Source organism: Molothrus aeneus, chromosome 8 (genome assembly GCF_037042795.1).
Source record: "Molothrus aeneus isolate 106 chromosome 8, BPBGC_Maene_1.0, whole genome shotgun sequence".
Lineage (NCBI taxonomy): Eukaryota > Metazoa > Chordata > Aves > Passeriformes > Icteridae > Molothrus > Molothrus aeneus.
Genome location: NC_089653.1, coordinates 6,699,695 through 6,717,517, shown reverse-complemented (window position 1 = coordinate 6,717,517; position 17,823 = coordinate 6,699,695). Strand labels below are relative to the sequence as shown.

At 43.9% G+C, this 17,823-nt stretch overlaps 1 protein-coding gene across 3 annotated transcripts in view; it reads left to right on the top strand.

Annotated features, from left to right (window-relative positions):
• ARID5B (AT-rich interaction domain 5B) overlaps positions 1-15,259 on the top strand; it is a 116,740-nt gene extending 101,481 nt beyond the window's left edge. For all 3 annotated transcript variants that reach the window (XM_066554562.1, XM_066554563.1, XM_066554561.1), the window contains 2 exons: positions 5,245-5,443; positions 9,352-15,259. In XM_066554562.1, the coding sequence (XP_066410659.1) occupies positions 5,245-5,443; positions 9,352-11,502 (2,350 nt within the window). In that variant the 3' untranslated portion in view covers positions 11,503-15,259. The remainder of the gene's footprint in view (positions 1-5,244; positions 5,444-9,351) is intronic.
• The last annotated feature ends 2,564 nt before the right edge of the window (positions 15,260-17,823 follow it).

The window sequence follows — 17,823 nt, the reverse complement described above, 5'->3', positions numbered from 1 at the left end:
CAGACTTCAGGAACACACTGCTTCATTTCCTGAGTGTATTTTATATTCCCATTTTGGAAAACAAGCTGAGACCTTAAAGTTTGGGTTAGTCCTCTCCCTTCTTTCCTGGGAAAGTGTCACTGGTGCCCAGGAGAGCTGCCTCCTGCTCCTGGCTATCCCCACCAACTGATTGTCATTGAAGTTTTCCCTTGTTGTTTCCCTTGCCCGCACTGGACCAGTGCTCGAAGATTTATTTTTTGAAAAGCAGCAGTGTAAAAAAAGACAAGACTTCTCTTGGGATCAGAGCTCAGGCATTCCTGTTGGTCCCTTAGAACAGCTGAATGTTTTGCCACTGACTTTCTAGGGGAAAAGAATCAGGTTTCTCTCACTGAGGTTACTGATAGGGACCCATTTTCACCACAGGGGCTGTCCCAGCCCTGCACTCAGACCCTCTGGCTGCAGGGGCTGTGGGCAGCTCTGCCCAGCTGCTATGAGGACATCCTAGAGCAGATGGGTGCCCTCTTGGACTGAAAAAACCGGTTGTCTTGCCCCCCAGCTCTGGTAGTGCCTGCAGAGGAAGGAATTGGAGCCACCATAGCCTTACGTGCTCAGGAGGAAAGCATTTTCCAAATTCCTACCACTAAAGAGACCTATTGCCTGTCCCTTTTCAGCATTTTTGAAGCTCTAACAGCTTAATGTTCTCATGATTTACATTAGCATCTAATCCTTGCATAATCTCACTAATCCCTTGGCCCCAAGATATCCATTGGCAGTGAGTTCCATGGGTTAACTGGTTGCTGTATTCATTTGGTGGAGCAAATTTAAATCATTTTTCATTTCTGTTGCAATTAGCCTCCTTAACCTGGCCAAGGGTGCGAATGGGGCAACATCTCCCAAGGAGTGGACTTTGATATTTTAAGGCCTTCCAAGATTATTCTTGTGGCTGAGAGACTCCAATGCATCCTATTTTGTCTTGGGCTTGGATCCCTGGAGAAAGTACATTGATGTCAACATGCTGAAATATTTTATTCTGCCAGAAAGAAAACAAAAATAAACACTGAAACAGCGATACAAAAAAAAAAATTTGTAGGGGTTGTGCTGGGTTGCCTCCTTTCCTCCATCACCCTGTGTGTCCTGGGCATATGGTTCCTCCCCAGCCCAGAGCCCTGTCATATCCATACACAGTAGGGAGAATTAAAGAGGAAACTGGCAGCCTTAACATTTAATTTCCTTCCTCTTTCTGGGCTGGTCAGATCCTTTGCATTATTGTAACTATTTTTTTTTATCATGCCTATAAATAGATGTGCTCTCATGTGTCCTGTGAAGCAGAGTCAGGCCAAAAAAGTCATTCATTCTGCATAATCAATACATGTAGTGGTTACTGGCTCAGATGAGAACTTGTACTGTTAGTTCTGTAGCTGGGAAAAAAAATGTTGACTAATAAAGATTAAGGGCTTTTTTTTCTTTTTATGAAATGCTAATGATGAAGACATGTTTGATATACTGTGAAATACATTTCTCTAATATGAAGTTTCTGCTTTTTGTTGGGAAAGAGATTTAGTCCCTGGAGGATTTTAGAATTTGTAAATATAAAATTATCTGCTTCAGTGTTTTTTAAAAAAAGGTTGGCAGAAAGCCAGCTTACTTACATTACTGTAATAGATTTGCTGACCTCTGACATCTGCTGCAGAGAAGTACATTGAATTTTTCATAATATCAGATGATGCAGATCTAAAAACTCGGTACACTGCACCATTATTTAATTCAGGACTTACTAAAGGAAAATCTTTTTTTAATAGCAGTTTATACGTGATTAAACTTAATATTGCCGATTGTAATAAATCAGGATTAGTATAGTACTGATTTGTTAATCTAACTTGTATTGATTTTAAGTTGTCTTTATTTAAAAAAAAAAGAAAAAGAAAAAAAGGAAAAAGACTGGCTTTTCACAGTGACTGAATTTAATAAGAAGCCCTGTGATAGCAAAGACTCCCCTACTGTTTCTGCTCTTGGCTGGAAAATGTTATTCTTGTATTATTCCAGGAAAAAAAAAAAACCTCATGCTGCTAAAAATCTGCTGCCTGTGGAAAGATTTTTTTAATACACTAGTGCTTACATATTCTATTTATGTTAATTGACTTATAAATAATACATTTTATTAATGTTAATATTGGAATCTTGATCATGATAAAGACCCTTTTATTTGGTCTTCTCGCAGGCTTTACAAGTAAATATTCTTTAGACCACAAAATATTCCCCCTCTTTTCCTTTTTTATGAATACTTTTATACTTCCCCCCCTGTCGGGAAGTACAGCCACAGTTCAAAGCGACTGAAAACATAATTGTTGTTTCCAACACGCGATACATTTGAGGTATCTGGATCCAGTTTTTTGGACGTTGTCTTTACATCTCCTTGTGCAAAGATTGATTAAATCTTACCTGCAGTGCAAATATTTGACCAAGAAAAAAATATCTTGTGCTGGTTTCAGACATGTCACATTCTGCTAAACTATTTGGCTAACAGCAGATCGCATTCTTCCGGTGTTGGGCAATATTGACCTTAAATTGGCTAAGCCGGCTGCTTTCATGGCATGTGAGCCGGCTGCTTACATGTTGAGAGAGCTGTATTAGCTTTATTACTCCTGCGCTATAAAAACTTCTAATAATCAAATGATAAGATCATATCCTGTGGGTAATTGTGTTGTACCATGACAGGATAACTGAAAAAACATTCAGTGAAAATTGCAACCGACGGAAATCTCTACGTGAAGAGGCAATTGCTGCTGTTGCTGGGCTCGGTGCTGCTCCCTGGGGTCTCGCAGCCCACGTTCCTGCCCGGCTCCTCGCCAGCCGCCCCCCAAAGCCACCTCGGCCGGCACTCCTTTGAAACGAGGAGGGGAAAATCCTAGAACAAGCCATCCTTGTGTTTTGACTCAGTTTTACCTTAGTCATGCCGCCTCCCCGATACACGAAACATTTAATTCCAGATTTCCTGCCACTGGCTCCAGGCCACTGACCGGCTATGTGAAATGTATTTTTACTGCTGTCGGTCTGCCAACTGCTGAGCTCAGTGAAAAATAACTAAAATGAAAACCTTGTACTCCCACATGAACCCTTAAGATCAGAAAAGGAAATTTAAGCCATGGTTACTAATTAGCACCCAAGCTAATGAGTTCTGGAGAGGTGCAGAGGCAGGAGGAGGAGTTTGGGTCCCGCGTTACCCTACAAGGCTCAGCGGAGAGCACGCGAGCAGTGATTAATCATGTTGGCCCGGGCCTTGCTCCTGGCCCGGCCATAGCCACTGGGTTAATCCCTTGGCATCTTCCAGGGAAAGGCTCGTTCCTGGGGCCGGGAGCATCTCTGTCCCCATGAGGCACCGGACAGCGGCTGAAACCTTTATGGATGGAATATGTAGATTTTTAATGGGCGATGCGTTCCCATGGAAACAAAACAAAGTCAAACACTCCCCTCGCAGTGCTAACAATTACTGTAATAAAATGTGTTTTTATTAAAAGCGACTTTAAATACTTAACACATGGCAGAGCAGCCTCGGCACTGCCCTGTGTGAAACCCAACCTTGCCTGTAAGTGAAGTCCAAAGTGCTTTGTGCAGCGCGGGGAGGAATTCGGTGTTTTCACCAATATTTGTGCTTTGCAAATGAAATGTAGCAGCCTCAAGTATGAACAGGATTATTTTTTTCTTCTTCTGCTTAGTTATGCTTTTTTTATATAAACATTACCTGTAATATTACAGTGGGAAGCAGGTATTTGGCAACTACACATTATTTTGCTAAGTTTGCATAGAGGGAGCAGTTTCCAGTTTTAGCAGCTGTAACATGTTTAAACTCAGTTTGTAATGGGATCTGAAGATGAATATTCCCTGTGGGCTCTGCTTAGCTTCATTACTGGAGCCCTGCCAAATTCAGGGCTAGAAAGTATTATTCACGCCTCTTTGCACATACCATGTCAGAGCATGCTCAGTTAATGAATTTTGTTTCTAATATAGCATAAATTAGGTTTATATTTTAACATAATTTATGTTGTATTTTATTAAAAAGTAAAATATTATGATCACGAGCAATCTAATTCTGCTCTCTTAAGCCCAAACTGCGTTTGAACATCTAAGTATGTAAATCAAAATTGCATGCTTAGAAACTGATTCTAGGATAACAAACGAATATCTGAACCTAAGAGGTTTCTGCCTTGGAGTCTTAGATTAAAGATAATTAAGGATTCCTGGTATTTGAGTAGATCTATGTTATTTATAAGCAAAGTACATTTTCTTCACAGAGTCAACTTGTCTTTTTTTTTAACAGATTATGTTTGCTGTATTAATGTTCATATTTTTAAAGTCTGAGTCTTATATTAATCCCACAGTGAGTCATTAATCATACTAAAATGCATTATAAAAACTTTAATCACTGAAGTTGAAACTGAGATTGTAATGCAATCCATCCCTTTTAATTATATCAGTTATTTTTCCTTTCAGATCAAGAATTGCAAAGGGAAAACAGAGAGATTGAAACTCGGTGTGTTTGATGCTTTCAGGGGAGGATATTTTTTGTGTTTTTTCCTTGTGTTTTTAAAGCAATTTTGTGCACTTTGTGGCAGACAGCTCCACAGTGAAGAATTCCTTCATATTTAACTCTTCTCCACTTCTTCCTTAAGAAAGGCTCTGGTGACTGTCACTGCATGGGTGCCTTGCACGGACATGGCTGGGCTGGCACTGGTGACGGCCGGGCGGGTGCTGTGCCCACCTCACAGGGTTTCTGCAGCCCAGCTCTCCTGCCCTGCCACGTTCCTGGCACTCGCCCTTGCAGTCAGGGGAACCAGCAGCCTGGAAATTGTGTAGCTGTTACCAAGTTGGCTATGGCTTTGTAGGTGTTTTCCTGGGGCTTGCTGCATGCTGTTAAAGTTGGGGAGGGAAAATAAAAATAAGCAGTGGAATTTTTTTTTTTTTAATCAGTCTAAAACATAATGGCTGATATTCTCATCTGGTACAAATTGGTGTAGCCACACAAACCACTGTGAAGTTACTGACAACTAATCCACACGAACTCTTAACTCCACTGAATTTATTCCACATTATAATCTTGCCAAATAAATTGATTTCTTATACTTGGATTTATAGATGTAGAGTTTAAACTGTTGCTTTTATGGCATGGAAGAAAATGGATTTATTAAGTAAACTGCTCACAGCAGATACTTTTTTTTTCTTTGCTAGAACAGCAAAACCTGATCAATTATTTGTTCCTTAATCCCCTAGATTAATCCTGCCATATGAAAGATTTATTAAAGGAGAGGAAGATAAGCCACTGCCTCCAGTGAAACCTCGAAAACAGGATAACAGTTCCCAGGAGAGTGAAGCAAAAACAAAAGTGTCTGCAACAAAACGCATCAAAAATGAAAACCAAAAGAGCAAGAAGGAAAAAGATAATTCACAGAAACCCCAAGATGCATCTGAGGTCTGTTGCTTCCCTGCTTTTCAGTTTTTCAATTAAAAATGCACAGCTTTAATCACATGAAATCCAGTGATAAAATATATAATTTAAACTGGAGAATTCCAACCAGTTGGCCTTTTAGTTTGCTCAGCAATGGAAATTCAGCTGTTGTGATACTATCTGTGCTGGGATTTTGCTGGGCTGTGAATGGCAGCCAATTTGCTCCATATTGCACAGTGGGGATGGCAGAGGACCAGGCTCTGGATCTGACTAGTACCAGTTCTGTTCATTGTATTATACAGTGGTCACCATTAACAGATCAGCAGCTGCCAAAGGGAAACCACACAACTACCACAGTTATTTCCTAATCTAAGTATAGGGTGCGGGAACCTCTAATATTGTTGATAATACTGTGGTAACTGTTGGACACAGCTGATTTTTATAATGGTAACCTCTGGATCAGCCCTTCTGTGCTCACAGATGTATGCATGACTGTGAGAAAACATACTGCTCCCTAGGATTTTTGTTATATTATACTAAGTTTTTTTTTTAACTGAAAGGTCACATTTTGAGGGAACCACCTTCCAAGCCATGGGATCAACTTCCCTCTCCCGAGCAGTAGATGGCTTTCAGCTGAGGTTCCTATTCAGGCATAATAGGTTACTTTGGTGTCACTCTGCTTCACATGGGCAGGCCCCAGTTTTCCACATACAGCCACGTTACTTGCAGGCATAGGACAGCCCTGTAGAAGAGAGTTTGTGTTCACAGCTCAGGGTAACATTGATGGTAGAACTCGTATTTGTCTGCAAATAAGTGTAAATTTCAGGTGTTGTTAAGTGATGCAAAATCAATGGGGTTTTTGCTCCAGTGTTATTTAAGCACCTTCCTTTGCACATCTGCCCACTCTCCTGTGCCCCGCTCACACCGCATGTGAAGGAGGTGGTGAAGCTCCTCACACACAACCCCTGCAAAACATGTTGCTTTTCCTGTCTCAGTCTGCCAGATCACAGCAGCCTTCAAGGCGTTGCAGTGAAAGTAAGTATTTAAAGAATGTCGAAACACATGATGTGCCCGGCAGACTATGGCTGCTCCTTTGACTTCATTGCGTCTGGCAGGTACAGAAGTCCTGGTTCTAAACTTGTTTGGAAATTGTATTGAGTCAGCTATCAACAATCCTCCTCTTCATTGTTTTAAAAAAACAATGCAGGTCCTGTAAATGCAGATGCCTCTGAGACTCCATGTACCCAGTTTTGAGAACAGAAAATTTGGGGTTTCATGTCCCGCTACCTCTTTAAGTTTACAAGGACAATTCAGTCTCCCATCCAAAGAAGAATTTGTGTTTTAAATAACAGTACCATTAATATCTAATTTAAGAACAATACCCAGAAAGACTTTTTTCTTATCTGTAATTTTAAAGTAGGGAGAGCCCTGTTTGGGTAAAATTAAAGAAAAAAACAAAAACACATCAAGAGGAGAGTGTGCACAAACGTGCTTTAGTCACTGGAAGGTTGCAAGACAAGTTGCCCAAAGCAAGGAGAAGTGAAGTGAAAGCTTCTGCTCCCTTCCCTTGTCATTCCTTCATCCCTGATTATTTACTGAGGGTCTTGGATCAGGAAGACACATTACACACTATCAGTACCACTGCTGCTATGCCCAGCATAACAAGTCAGCAACAGAGCAACAGCCTTCACTTTGAATTTCCTTGCTTTTGTTGTTCCCTATCTCAAACTTCCTGCTGTTTAAACTGAAGTTATTTTTGTGTGGATTGCAGGAAGAGTTCCTAAGCTGCGCTTATCGGAAATGTAGGGAGCTTAGATGAGACAATAAAAATGTACAATTATGGCAGTTCCCTATTGTAAAATGGCATCTTTTATAGCAGAATTAATGTCTCCTCCCTGACTGGGGTGGAAGACGTGTCCTGCCCCTATTTGATCAGGGCAGGCTATTAAGTATCTTGACCTCCATGTCAGTCACCATGCAGGTCAGTGATCACACAAAGCCCCAGCAGTGAAGGGGCTGCAGGGTGGATGTTTCACCCCTTGGTGGGTGTAGGGCTCCAGAACTCATCTGTGCTTTGCCAAATGGAAGGCTCCATGCCCAGGATGTCGCACTTAACAGGGGTAGCAGGCTGGAGATGTTCAGCTCCTTTGGATGGAGCAAAATCCAAGTGTGCTGGAGCCAGGCAGAAGGTTGCTTGTCTCTTGCACTGGAGCCATGCCTTGGCAGTGGAGCCCCATTCCTGGGCCCTCATCTAGGCACAGCACTGATGGGGTATTGCTCTGAGGGAGAGCCTATAGCCACCACATAAATGTGTAGGCATGTCCCCAACCAAGCCACCGCTTAAGCCATTACTGCATGTGGCCTGGAAACTGAGCTGGAAAAGCATAATCCAGTTACAGATGTGTGGTGGTCTCAATTGCATGTTCAACTCGTTCACCATTAGAAGTATGCAGGGAGAGAATATAACTTGAATTTATTAGGATTGCATTTGCCTTTGTGCTCTTCACTGTTTTCCTGCCATCACAATGACATTGTCAGTGTAACAAGACACCAGACAAAATGCTATTAGCCTTAGACTGCACATTTCCTCACAATAGCTGAAACTTCAATCAAAGTATTGCTTAACAGAAACAAAGAGCAGAATGTACAGTTATTAAGTATGATTCTCTTTTTTTTTTTCTCTTCCTTGCTTTGCTCATCTGTCTGGTATTTGCCTGTAATTTTATAAGCTCAAGAGACTAGCGATGGTACTTTGTAAAGGACCTAATGATGGTATTTGGCTGCAAAAGGCAGCTACGAGTTTAAAAAGAAGAAGTTAGGATGACTAACAGACACTGTAACTAATAGGCCAACCAAACAGGAATATTTAAAAGCAGCTGTGAAGAAATAAATCTCTGAGAGGGTTAGATTCGTTAGGACCGTCTCCAATTCCCTGCTCCTGCGACAGACCATAAAGCAGCATTTAGATGATAACTTTCTCGGTGCGTCTTATCTTTACAATGAAGGAAGAAAGAAAACAATAATAATAAAGGAGTCGCACAATGCTGCTGTTTTATGACTGTCTTCTACCATGACATGTCAGAGGAGAGTGACAGCAGTTTTGAAAAGGGCTGTCAGTCAGCTGGATCGCAGATGGGATGCTCTGGTGACCTCTGGGGGTCATAGTTCAAGCAGCTACATAATGGGATGAATAGTGTGAATTGTGCACACACGCTGTATTAATGGGGGAGCAGAACGAGCCACGGTCCCATTGACGAGAACGTATAAAAGCCATGTTTGTAATAGCAGGCACACACACACTTACTGAATGTTGACAACTTCATTTTAATCCGTTAATAAAAAAATGTGTGTCCTAGTTAAGCTGTGGCAGTGATTTGCTGCCTACAATAGGGATTTCTGGTATGCCGTTTCTATCATTTTCACACTTTAATGCAGAACTGGGTGTGAATGATCTCCTGTGTGATCACTGAATTTTAAGATAGCTATGAAGGAGAGACTTTAGGGAAGGAAAAGCGTAGGAATAGTGTGGTTTTTCTTGGGTGAAGTTGGCTGGTAGGAGAAATTTCTATAGCCTTATTGTTTGTGTCATGAAATCTGCTCTTCTGCATTTGCCTAATTAATTTTAAAAGAGTGTATAACCTCAGCATTTAGCTATCTGATCAAGCCACCAGTGCCTCTCATCAGGTTACAACCATCTGCTGTTTGGAAATGCTTTATTGTAACTCTGACAGGGATGGTGTATTTTTTAATATTTCCTGGAGATACTTCTCTTTCTTTGAGTCCAGCACCTGATGTTAGAGTCTTCACGTGCCAGCAAGGTGGTTGGCAAGTCCTTCTGTACAAGTAGCCAGCAGCGTACTGTGTATAACCTTACAAACAGGCTGCCAGAACATACTGCATTCTTACTATTGTCTGTTGAATCATTTCATTAGGTTTCATCAGAACAAGAGAAGGATCAAGAATCAGCAGACCAGAAGAACTTCCCTGAACATCCTACAGTGGGAGAGGTGAAACAACCTGTGCAAGGCCCTCCATCTCTTTCACCAGAGACAGCTCGGACACTGCCTCTGGAGAAGACAGACATGACAGAAAACAGCACCAACAGTGAGAAAGCCAAGGAGGAGGTTCAGCACTCATCTTCTTTCTCGAGTGTTTCTGTGCCTGCAGAAGAAGACACTGTGCTGGATGCCACTGTCACAAAACGATTACACCCCTCAGCAGATGCCCTGGAAGACACAAAGCCTGAACAAAAACTACACAAAGCTTTTACTGACAGCCTGGAAAGTGAACCTCCAGAAATGCCCTTCACAGCTTTCCCAGTCCATCTGCCCACTCAGAGCGACATGGAAGATGAGAAACTGCCAGGGATGGCCGATTACATCGCAAACTGCACAGTGAAAGTGGACCAGCTGGGAAATGAAGATATCCACAATGCACTAAAGCAAACACCCAAAGTCCTGGTGGTGCAGAACTTCGACATGTTTAAGGAAAAGGAGCTGCCCGGGTCCATGAACGATGACTCCACCTTCAGTTACACACCACTGCTGTACTCTAAAGGTAATCCAGGCATCATGTCACCCCTGGCAAAAAAGAAGCTGCTGTCACAGGTCAGCGGGGCCACGCTCTCGTGTAACTATCCGTATGGTTCTCCTCCACCTTTGATCAGCAAAAAGAAACTCAGCAGCAGAGATGAACTGTCCTCAGGCGTATCGCAAGGTCCCCACGCCCCTAATTCTGATCCTGTAGCAATTAATAGGCCCTCAGTCATACAACATGTACAGAGTTTTAAAACCAAGGAAGAAAGGAAGTCAATTAATAATGTTTTTAAACATGACATGCTAAGTAAACCGGATCCTCAGCGCTGTGATTTTTCAAAACATCACCTCAGTTCTCTTGCCGAGTCATACCTACCGAAGTTGGATATCCAGGACTGCAAAGATAAAATGAGTGAGAAAAGGGCACTGCAGCACTCCCATGTGCCCACTTTCTTGGCAGATTTCTATTCATCACCTCATCTGCACAGCCTTTATAGGCACACAGAACACCACCTTAATAATGAACAGACATCAAAGTACCTCCCCCGGGACATGTTCAGAGAGTCTGAAAATATTTCTACTTTTACTCAACACAAACACCAAGAAAAACTAAATTTAAATTATCGGTCGTCTTTGCATCAGCAAGAAAAAAAGGCAACAGTGGAGGCCTCTTCAGATGATCAGCCAACAGATTTGAGTCTTCCAAAGAGCATACACAAACAGACTGCAAAGGTTCCAGGCTCCAGTCTCCCTCACTCATCCACAGCCCAACAAGAATGCAAAGGGATCTCCCCATTCCAGGCTGGAGGCAGCCAGACGGTGAGCCTAGATTGTAACCCCAAAGCTTGCCGTGTGTCCCCTATGGCATTGACAGCCCCAAAAAAACACAGTGAGTTGCTCCACAGGTCTGGGAAGCAGCAGGCCCAGAGGCTGGAGAGCCTGAGGAAGATGGAGGGGATGGTGCAGCCTATCATCAGCCGCAGAACGAGCCCTCAAAACGTGGGGGCTGCCCGGCCTCTGAAACGGAGCCTGGAGGATTTGGACAAAGTTATTTCTGAAAAAAAAATCCGAGCTGTCTCTCCTATTCACTTACCAAAGGAGACCCCGGCGAAAGACAAGGTTCCTGACCAAGAGGGGGAAGGTAGCAAGTCAGTGCATGGCCTCCATTCTGGCAGCATGCTGGAAAGCCACAAATTTCCCCTGTCAGCCCCCATCTTCCCAGGCTTGTATCCGGGAAGCCTGTGCACGGGGCTGAACAATCGCCTCCCACCCGGGTATTCTCATCCCCTGCAGTACTTGAAAAATCAGACTGTGCTATCCCCACTAATGCAGCCTTTGGCTCTTCACTCCTTCATGGTGCAGAGACAATTCCTCACGTCCCCTGCAAACTCCCAGCAACTGTACAGACACTTAGCTGCAGCAACACCTGTAGGAAGTTCCTACGGTGACCTTTTGCATAACAGCATTTATCCTTTAGCTGCTATAAACCCTCAAGCTGCATTCCCACCTTCCCAGCTATCCTCTGTACATCCCAGCACAAAACTGTAAACCTCCTTCACTCACAAAGGTCTGAGGAGAAAGTTCAGTTAGCCACATTCCTCCCCCTGTGACGATGTCTTGCAGATTTAGCAATCTGTATTTTTGTCAACCAGGATGCAGTTGTATCCTGCCTAGAGGAGCGTCTTGGAGTTGGATGGAGACAGGACTGCTTCTTTAATTCTGGCTCCCACATCAGCCCCTCATCTCTTATCCCTGCCCTTGCAAAAAAGAAAACCAAGCCAAAAAAAAAAAAAAAGCCAACAAAACAAAAAAAACAAACCACACAAAAAAAAGAGAGAGAAACAAAAACACAGAAAAAAAAGGAATTTTTTTGGATTTTGCGTATGTGTTTTCTGAAAGGACTTGAACATGGTAAGAGCAGATGTTCAAAGGGAGCCGTGGAAACGCAGGCCCAGTCCTGAGCTCACTAAAGCCCCAGTGAGGGCTGTGTTTGCCTTTCACTGAGCCAAGGACCAGAGGCTGTGCATTGTTGCAGATGAGTCAAGGACTTCAGATGAACCTGGAAAGGAGAAGTGGGCCGAGAATCTGTACAATCAGTGGATGTGCTTTTTTGGGTAACTTTTCCTGACTTTTAAAGATTCAATCAATGCAATGTATAGTAAAACGGCAATAGATTTTTTCATTTTAACACTATTAGAACAGAATGGTAAACACTGTTTAATTTGACTGTACATATCCACTTCATAAACTACCAGTGTCACATTTGGTCACAATAATTTATATAGTTTCGTTTGTCCAATATATTCTGTGCTCTTTATGTTTGTTTTTCTGTTTTGGGTTCTTATTTTTTTTTTAAATTAAACAGTATCATTTTATCTGCAACTTTTTTAAAGGCTGTGGCTGTCCTAATTTTTTTTTATTACGTGTTTATAATTTTTCCAGTTTCTTTATACTTTTGAGCAGCGTTTTTGTTTCGTTTTTGTCGTAACGTTTACTGTTTACAAACTGAAGCAACTGGTTCAGATTAATCTTAATGGTTATAAACATACTGTAGGTGATGTTATGGTGCAAGGATGCGAACAAGGTTCCTTTCCCCACGGCCCACCCCTTTGAGGTGCTGAGCATCTCTCACCCTCCTCCTGTTGTTTCGATGGCTCCTGGGCTGCTTCTCCCCTCCCACCGAGCTTTGCTTTCCTGTATCGTGGTCTGTGAATTTGTCGAGCGTTGTACTTAATCTTACCTAGGCTGTGAAACCCTCCTGCCTACCAGAGAAACGGTCTAGAAAACAAAATCTCCCTGGCTCAAGCTGCTGAATGACAAAGGAGTGCAGAAAACAGATCTGTGGTTTGTGTGATTGTTGAGAATTTCAGAAGTTGTGAGAGGAGCCAGTGTGGATCTGAATCAGAGGCTTACAGGTTGTTTCTGTGCTGCCTCCCAATGGGTAAGGGGATTCTGTGCAGTGGTTGGGATGGTCCTTCCATGCTCCCACGGGGATCTCGGCCTCTCCCTGCACATCCTTTTGCAGGGGGAAAGCCCAGGCATGGAGAGGCTGGATTTTCCTGATGAAAGAGCTTCCCTGTGGATGTATACTCACTTTGCAGGACATCACCACTACGTAGCTGAGCACAGACATTGATAAAGCAAAGTGTCACTTGGAGGCTTTATACAGTGTGAAAATTGGTTGTGATTCAAACCATCTCAGTTACTGTTCAAAGACAGTGTACTTGATATGAAAAGATAAAACAAACTACTAAGAAACACTTTGCATGCTAGGCATGTCATTAAATTTTCCCGTGATATGAAGCCAAATACAATATATAATGTATCATACTTAATATCCAAAGGTGGAAACCAGAATAATATACTCGTCTACTGTTACAAATCCAGCTTCTTCAATTAAATACTTTATATTCCTGTGGTAAAACTATATTTAATTGATTGATAAACAGACTAGTAGAACTTGGAACATTGATGTGCCAGTGCAGGGTATCCTGCTGCTCCACAAGTCATACAGGAAACAGAACCGCAGGCTCATCCAGGCAGAGGTCGCAGTGTGGAGGACATCTCTAGTAAAGTTGCACTAGATCTGAATCACGTAAGAGTCAGGGGTTTGGGGATGGGAGGGAGGAGGGCGGGGGAAAAGGGGGTAGAGAATATAAAAACCTACAGCAAACACGAACAGAAGCTTGTTGTGTGTTTGGCAAAGCAAATGCTTCTCCTTGTTTTGGTTAAGTTGTGTGTTCTGGAGTTGTGCATTTGTTTACGCAAAGTGTCCAACGTCCCTTTTGGTTATGTCCTGTTGGAGTTTGCTGGTAGGCTTTTTGGAGCCCTGCTGAGGCAGCACAGGGCTGGGGGACAGGGAGTGGGGAAGAAGGCTCCTCGCTTGTCCCTTGAGGAGACTGGCCACTGCTGGCTGGGGAGGCTCATACTGGGCAAAACGTCAGGGCTAAGGAAAAGAAATGGTGGCATAAACCCCCAACAGAAGCAGTGCATTATTTGTTTAAGAACTCTTTTAACAGAAATCTTGGAAATCTTTCAACAGACTATTGAATTCTTCATTGGCTGAAAAGTCTTTTTTTTCCCCTCAGTGTCTTAAATGCGGCTTTGTTTGCATTGTTTGAGTTCAAGGGGCCTTATTATTGAATGAAATTGCACAAGCCTTTCTTTGTGCAATCAGACCATTGTTATTGGTAGGTTTGTAAAGGAAACTGCAGAATCTAATTGGCAATAGAGTCATAAATCTATTTACTAGGAGCCAGTTCCAAGAAATGTTGCAATTCAAACGCACGATGTCCAGGATGCATTAGGGATGCTAGAGGTTGTGAGATCCAAAGGAAGAGGCCCAGCAGCAAACGGCTCGTGTGTAGCTTCTGGCCACACTCTGAGCCAGGCTTCGTGAAGCACATGGGAAGTAGGGCCTGATTCCCAGTGTGATTGTGCCCCTGGCCAGGCAGGGTGGGAGCAGGGCAGCAGTTTGTGGCAGGTCTTTTGTGGCTGTGAGCTGGCCTGGTGTGAAGAGCTTGCCCAGTGGGTTCAAGCCTGGGAAGCAGTTTGTCCTAGCAGCAGAGGAGCTGGCTTGGCAGCAGCTGGAGCTCAAGCAGGGCACAAGTGCTGTGCTGCCTCTGCCATCAGCTGTGCCCCATTTGGGGAGATGTGGGGCTGCCGCCTCCAGAGACCAGCACGGGGGTCCCTCGCGCCCGCCAACTGCTCGCTTCCTTTGTGGTGATCAGTGAGGTCACAGCTGGGCCAGTTTTGCCATCGTGCTGATTTTGATGAGCAGTGGGACTTCCTGCACTGGTGTGAGGCGGGTGGCATTGGCAGTGCTGCCATGAGTGCTGTTTGCTGTACATGTGGTTGATATTTTGCTCGTTCTCTTCCTCTTCCTCCCCTCTCCCCCCAGTCCCGCAGTTTTAAATATGTTCTAATAATGGCAGCATAATCTACTAGCTGTTTATACTTTTTTAACTTTCTTTTGTTGTAAATATTGTATACTTTTTGTGATTCAAGTTATGTAGCCTATATGCTCTGTAAGGTGATGATTTGTATATATAAAAATGGCCCAGTAATATTATATAGTTTCCCATTTAAAAGGTTATTGAGTAACCTTTGCATTAGTTTAAACACTACCAGAAATAAAGCTGAGCCAACTATAAACACTCAATTTTTGTATGTTTTCCAAATTGTACTTATTAATGCTTTTGATACTGTATTATGTGCCAATAGTTTCCCAATCACATAGCAGGCAAAAGATATTTTGTACTTTTTGATCCACTGTAATATTTAATAAAAAATGTTACTATCTGTTCCCTTTTGTGTTTGATTAATAATTCTGTAAACAGCCCTTATCACATTGGATTACGTATTATCCCATCCGACCTTTCAGCCCTCTTATATTGGCTTTTCTAGAGAAAGTATCTCCTCCTGCAAATGATTAGATTAAAGAAATGGAAGTTTGCAATTTCCTCAAGGAGGGAGAGACAAGATCTTCAGTCAGTGCTCCACTATTTTTGCAGTGTACTTGCTTTAGTGTGGCTATGATCATGCTGACTGTAGGAATAGCTTTTGAGAGGTTAACTTCCATGCTTAGCCAATGGCTCCAGTAGCAAATTTGCTCCATTTGCATCTCAGAGTAGAATGTTTTTCTGCCAGTACTGCAGGCTTGAGCTGGGATCTGAAAATTGCCCCCTCTTCTCCCCAGCTCAAACATGGGTAAGGTTCTGAAATCTTGGGAGTCAAATGCTAACTACTAATTTTGCTGATGATGCTGAACAACCCTCAAGCAAAGGTAATTTTTACTGTGTTCTTTGGTGGGTCTGAAAAGCCCCCCATAAATCTAGGGCCCCTTTGAGAGCCCATAAGCACAGCAAGTGCTGTTAAACTCCTGGTCTCCATAGGTGGGAAAATCCTTTGGCTGTGTGTAGGTCAGGCCTGGGTACTACCCTTGTCCAGCACAGCTCGGCAGCAGCACAGGAATGCCCAGTAGCGACCTGCTAATTCCACATTGTTTCTTAGCTCCATGGTTCTGGAGCCATGGAACAGGGAGATTTCCCTCTCCCGTCCCTGGGCAGTCCAGGAGCTGAGGCCATGGCTGATCCTGGAGGCTGGAACTGCTTTGTGCGTTCTCCCTGCACTGGGTGCGTGGCCAGGCAAGCACAGACCAGTTTCACCAGCTTCCAAATACATGCTGCAGTCTCAAAAACAACCATTTCCTCCTCTGTGTGCTGGGAAATACCAGCTTGAGGAGGAGAGCCAGCCACTGGGCATGTGTAAAGGATGCAGCACTGTTGAATCATAGAATCATAGAATATGCTGAGTTGGAAGGGACCCATCAGGATCTTCGAGTCCAGCTCCTAGCCCTGTGCAGGGCACCCCAGGAGTCACAACCTGTGCCTGTCAGTGTTGTCCAAACACTTCTTGAGCTCAGGCTTGGTGCTGTTACCAGCACTGTATGTGAAGTCGTGGGAGAAGATGAGGCCTTCTAGCAAACCTTTTCCCCTAATCCACTTCTATCTTTGCCAAGCTGAAGCATTTTTTTCTTTTTAAGTTGAAAACACAGCCAACTGGTGCAAGAGGTGGAGGAAATGTGGACATGTAGAAGCTAGCCCTTGCAGGAGATGCAGAGATGGCCGAGGCAACTTGGTTTCCAGCACCATGCTTTGCTTCCTTGTGGTTTTTTTAGCCCTTCCTAGTTTGTGGATTAATGTAAGCCAGCACAGCCTGTTTTTCCAGTGCTGGGGGTGCCTGTTGGGTTGCCTTACCCACTCCTCAGAGCGTGGCTGGGAAGAAGATCCCAGGAGCAGCACCCTGGAGCTTTTCATAGCCAGACCAGCCTGGCCTGTGAGTGGCACTGAGGCACAGCATCCTCCCTTGGCTGGGCTGGGCACTTCGCAGTGCGTTTGATGGGGGTCACTTGGGGGTCAGAGCACCCACACCTGGGCAAGCAGCAGAGCAAAGTAGTCTGTGTTGACAGCACCCAAAGCATTTGCAGGGAAACAGGGGCACTTCTGCGGCACACAGTGCACCCCACCAGTGGCTGGTGGGGTCTGCAGGAGCAGAGCTCCACCCAGGAAGAATTTGTCCCCCTATTAGGGACTCCAAAGTGCTTCTGTGTTTGAGAGTGAAATGTCCAGTGATCTGAGAGAGGACAAGAGATGCTGTACCCCTGGCTTGCCGCAGACAAAGAGTTTGTCACCTTGTCACACCAGTTTTTCAATTCGGCTGCCAGCAGCAGGGAATTAACAGTTTTGAGGGTCTGAGGAAAAGTGGAGATGCACAGTCTGGTGTTGATGGCTGCAGTTTACTTCCCCTGGCTGATGGCTCTTGGTCCGCTGCTTCGCTTTTCCACAGTTACATGGTAGTACCCTGTGCCAGGCTCCTTTCAGAAAAAGAATGTCATTGAACCTGGTTTCCTGATTCCTGGGCCATAGCACACACCCCTTGAGGACCTCACAGAACTTTCACAAGCCTTGCACCCCAGCAGGTAAGGAACAGAGGGCACAGAGAGCTGAAAGGCAGTGGAGGTCCTGGGGCAGGATTCCCCTGCCCTGCATGGATCACAGGGAAATTGGCTCAGCCGCAGCTGCATCCTTTTGGGGCCAGTGATAATCACATGATGATGCCAACCTGTTGAGAGTGGGGCCCTTCCTCTGTCTCTGCCTCACCAGCAGTGTCTCTGCTCTGGAATATATCAGGAACATTTTCTGCAAAGTTTCCGCTGCTGGGAGGAGCTGATCACACACAGACGTCACTGCTAATCCTAACTGGCACCCTAATTGCTCTTGGAAATTCAGCACTCACCCACAGGCTTTCCAGGAATATCATACACCTTTTGCTCTTCCCAAAGCAAAAACAATAGAACCTGTATGTGTG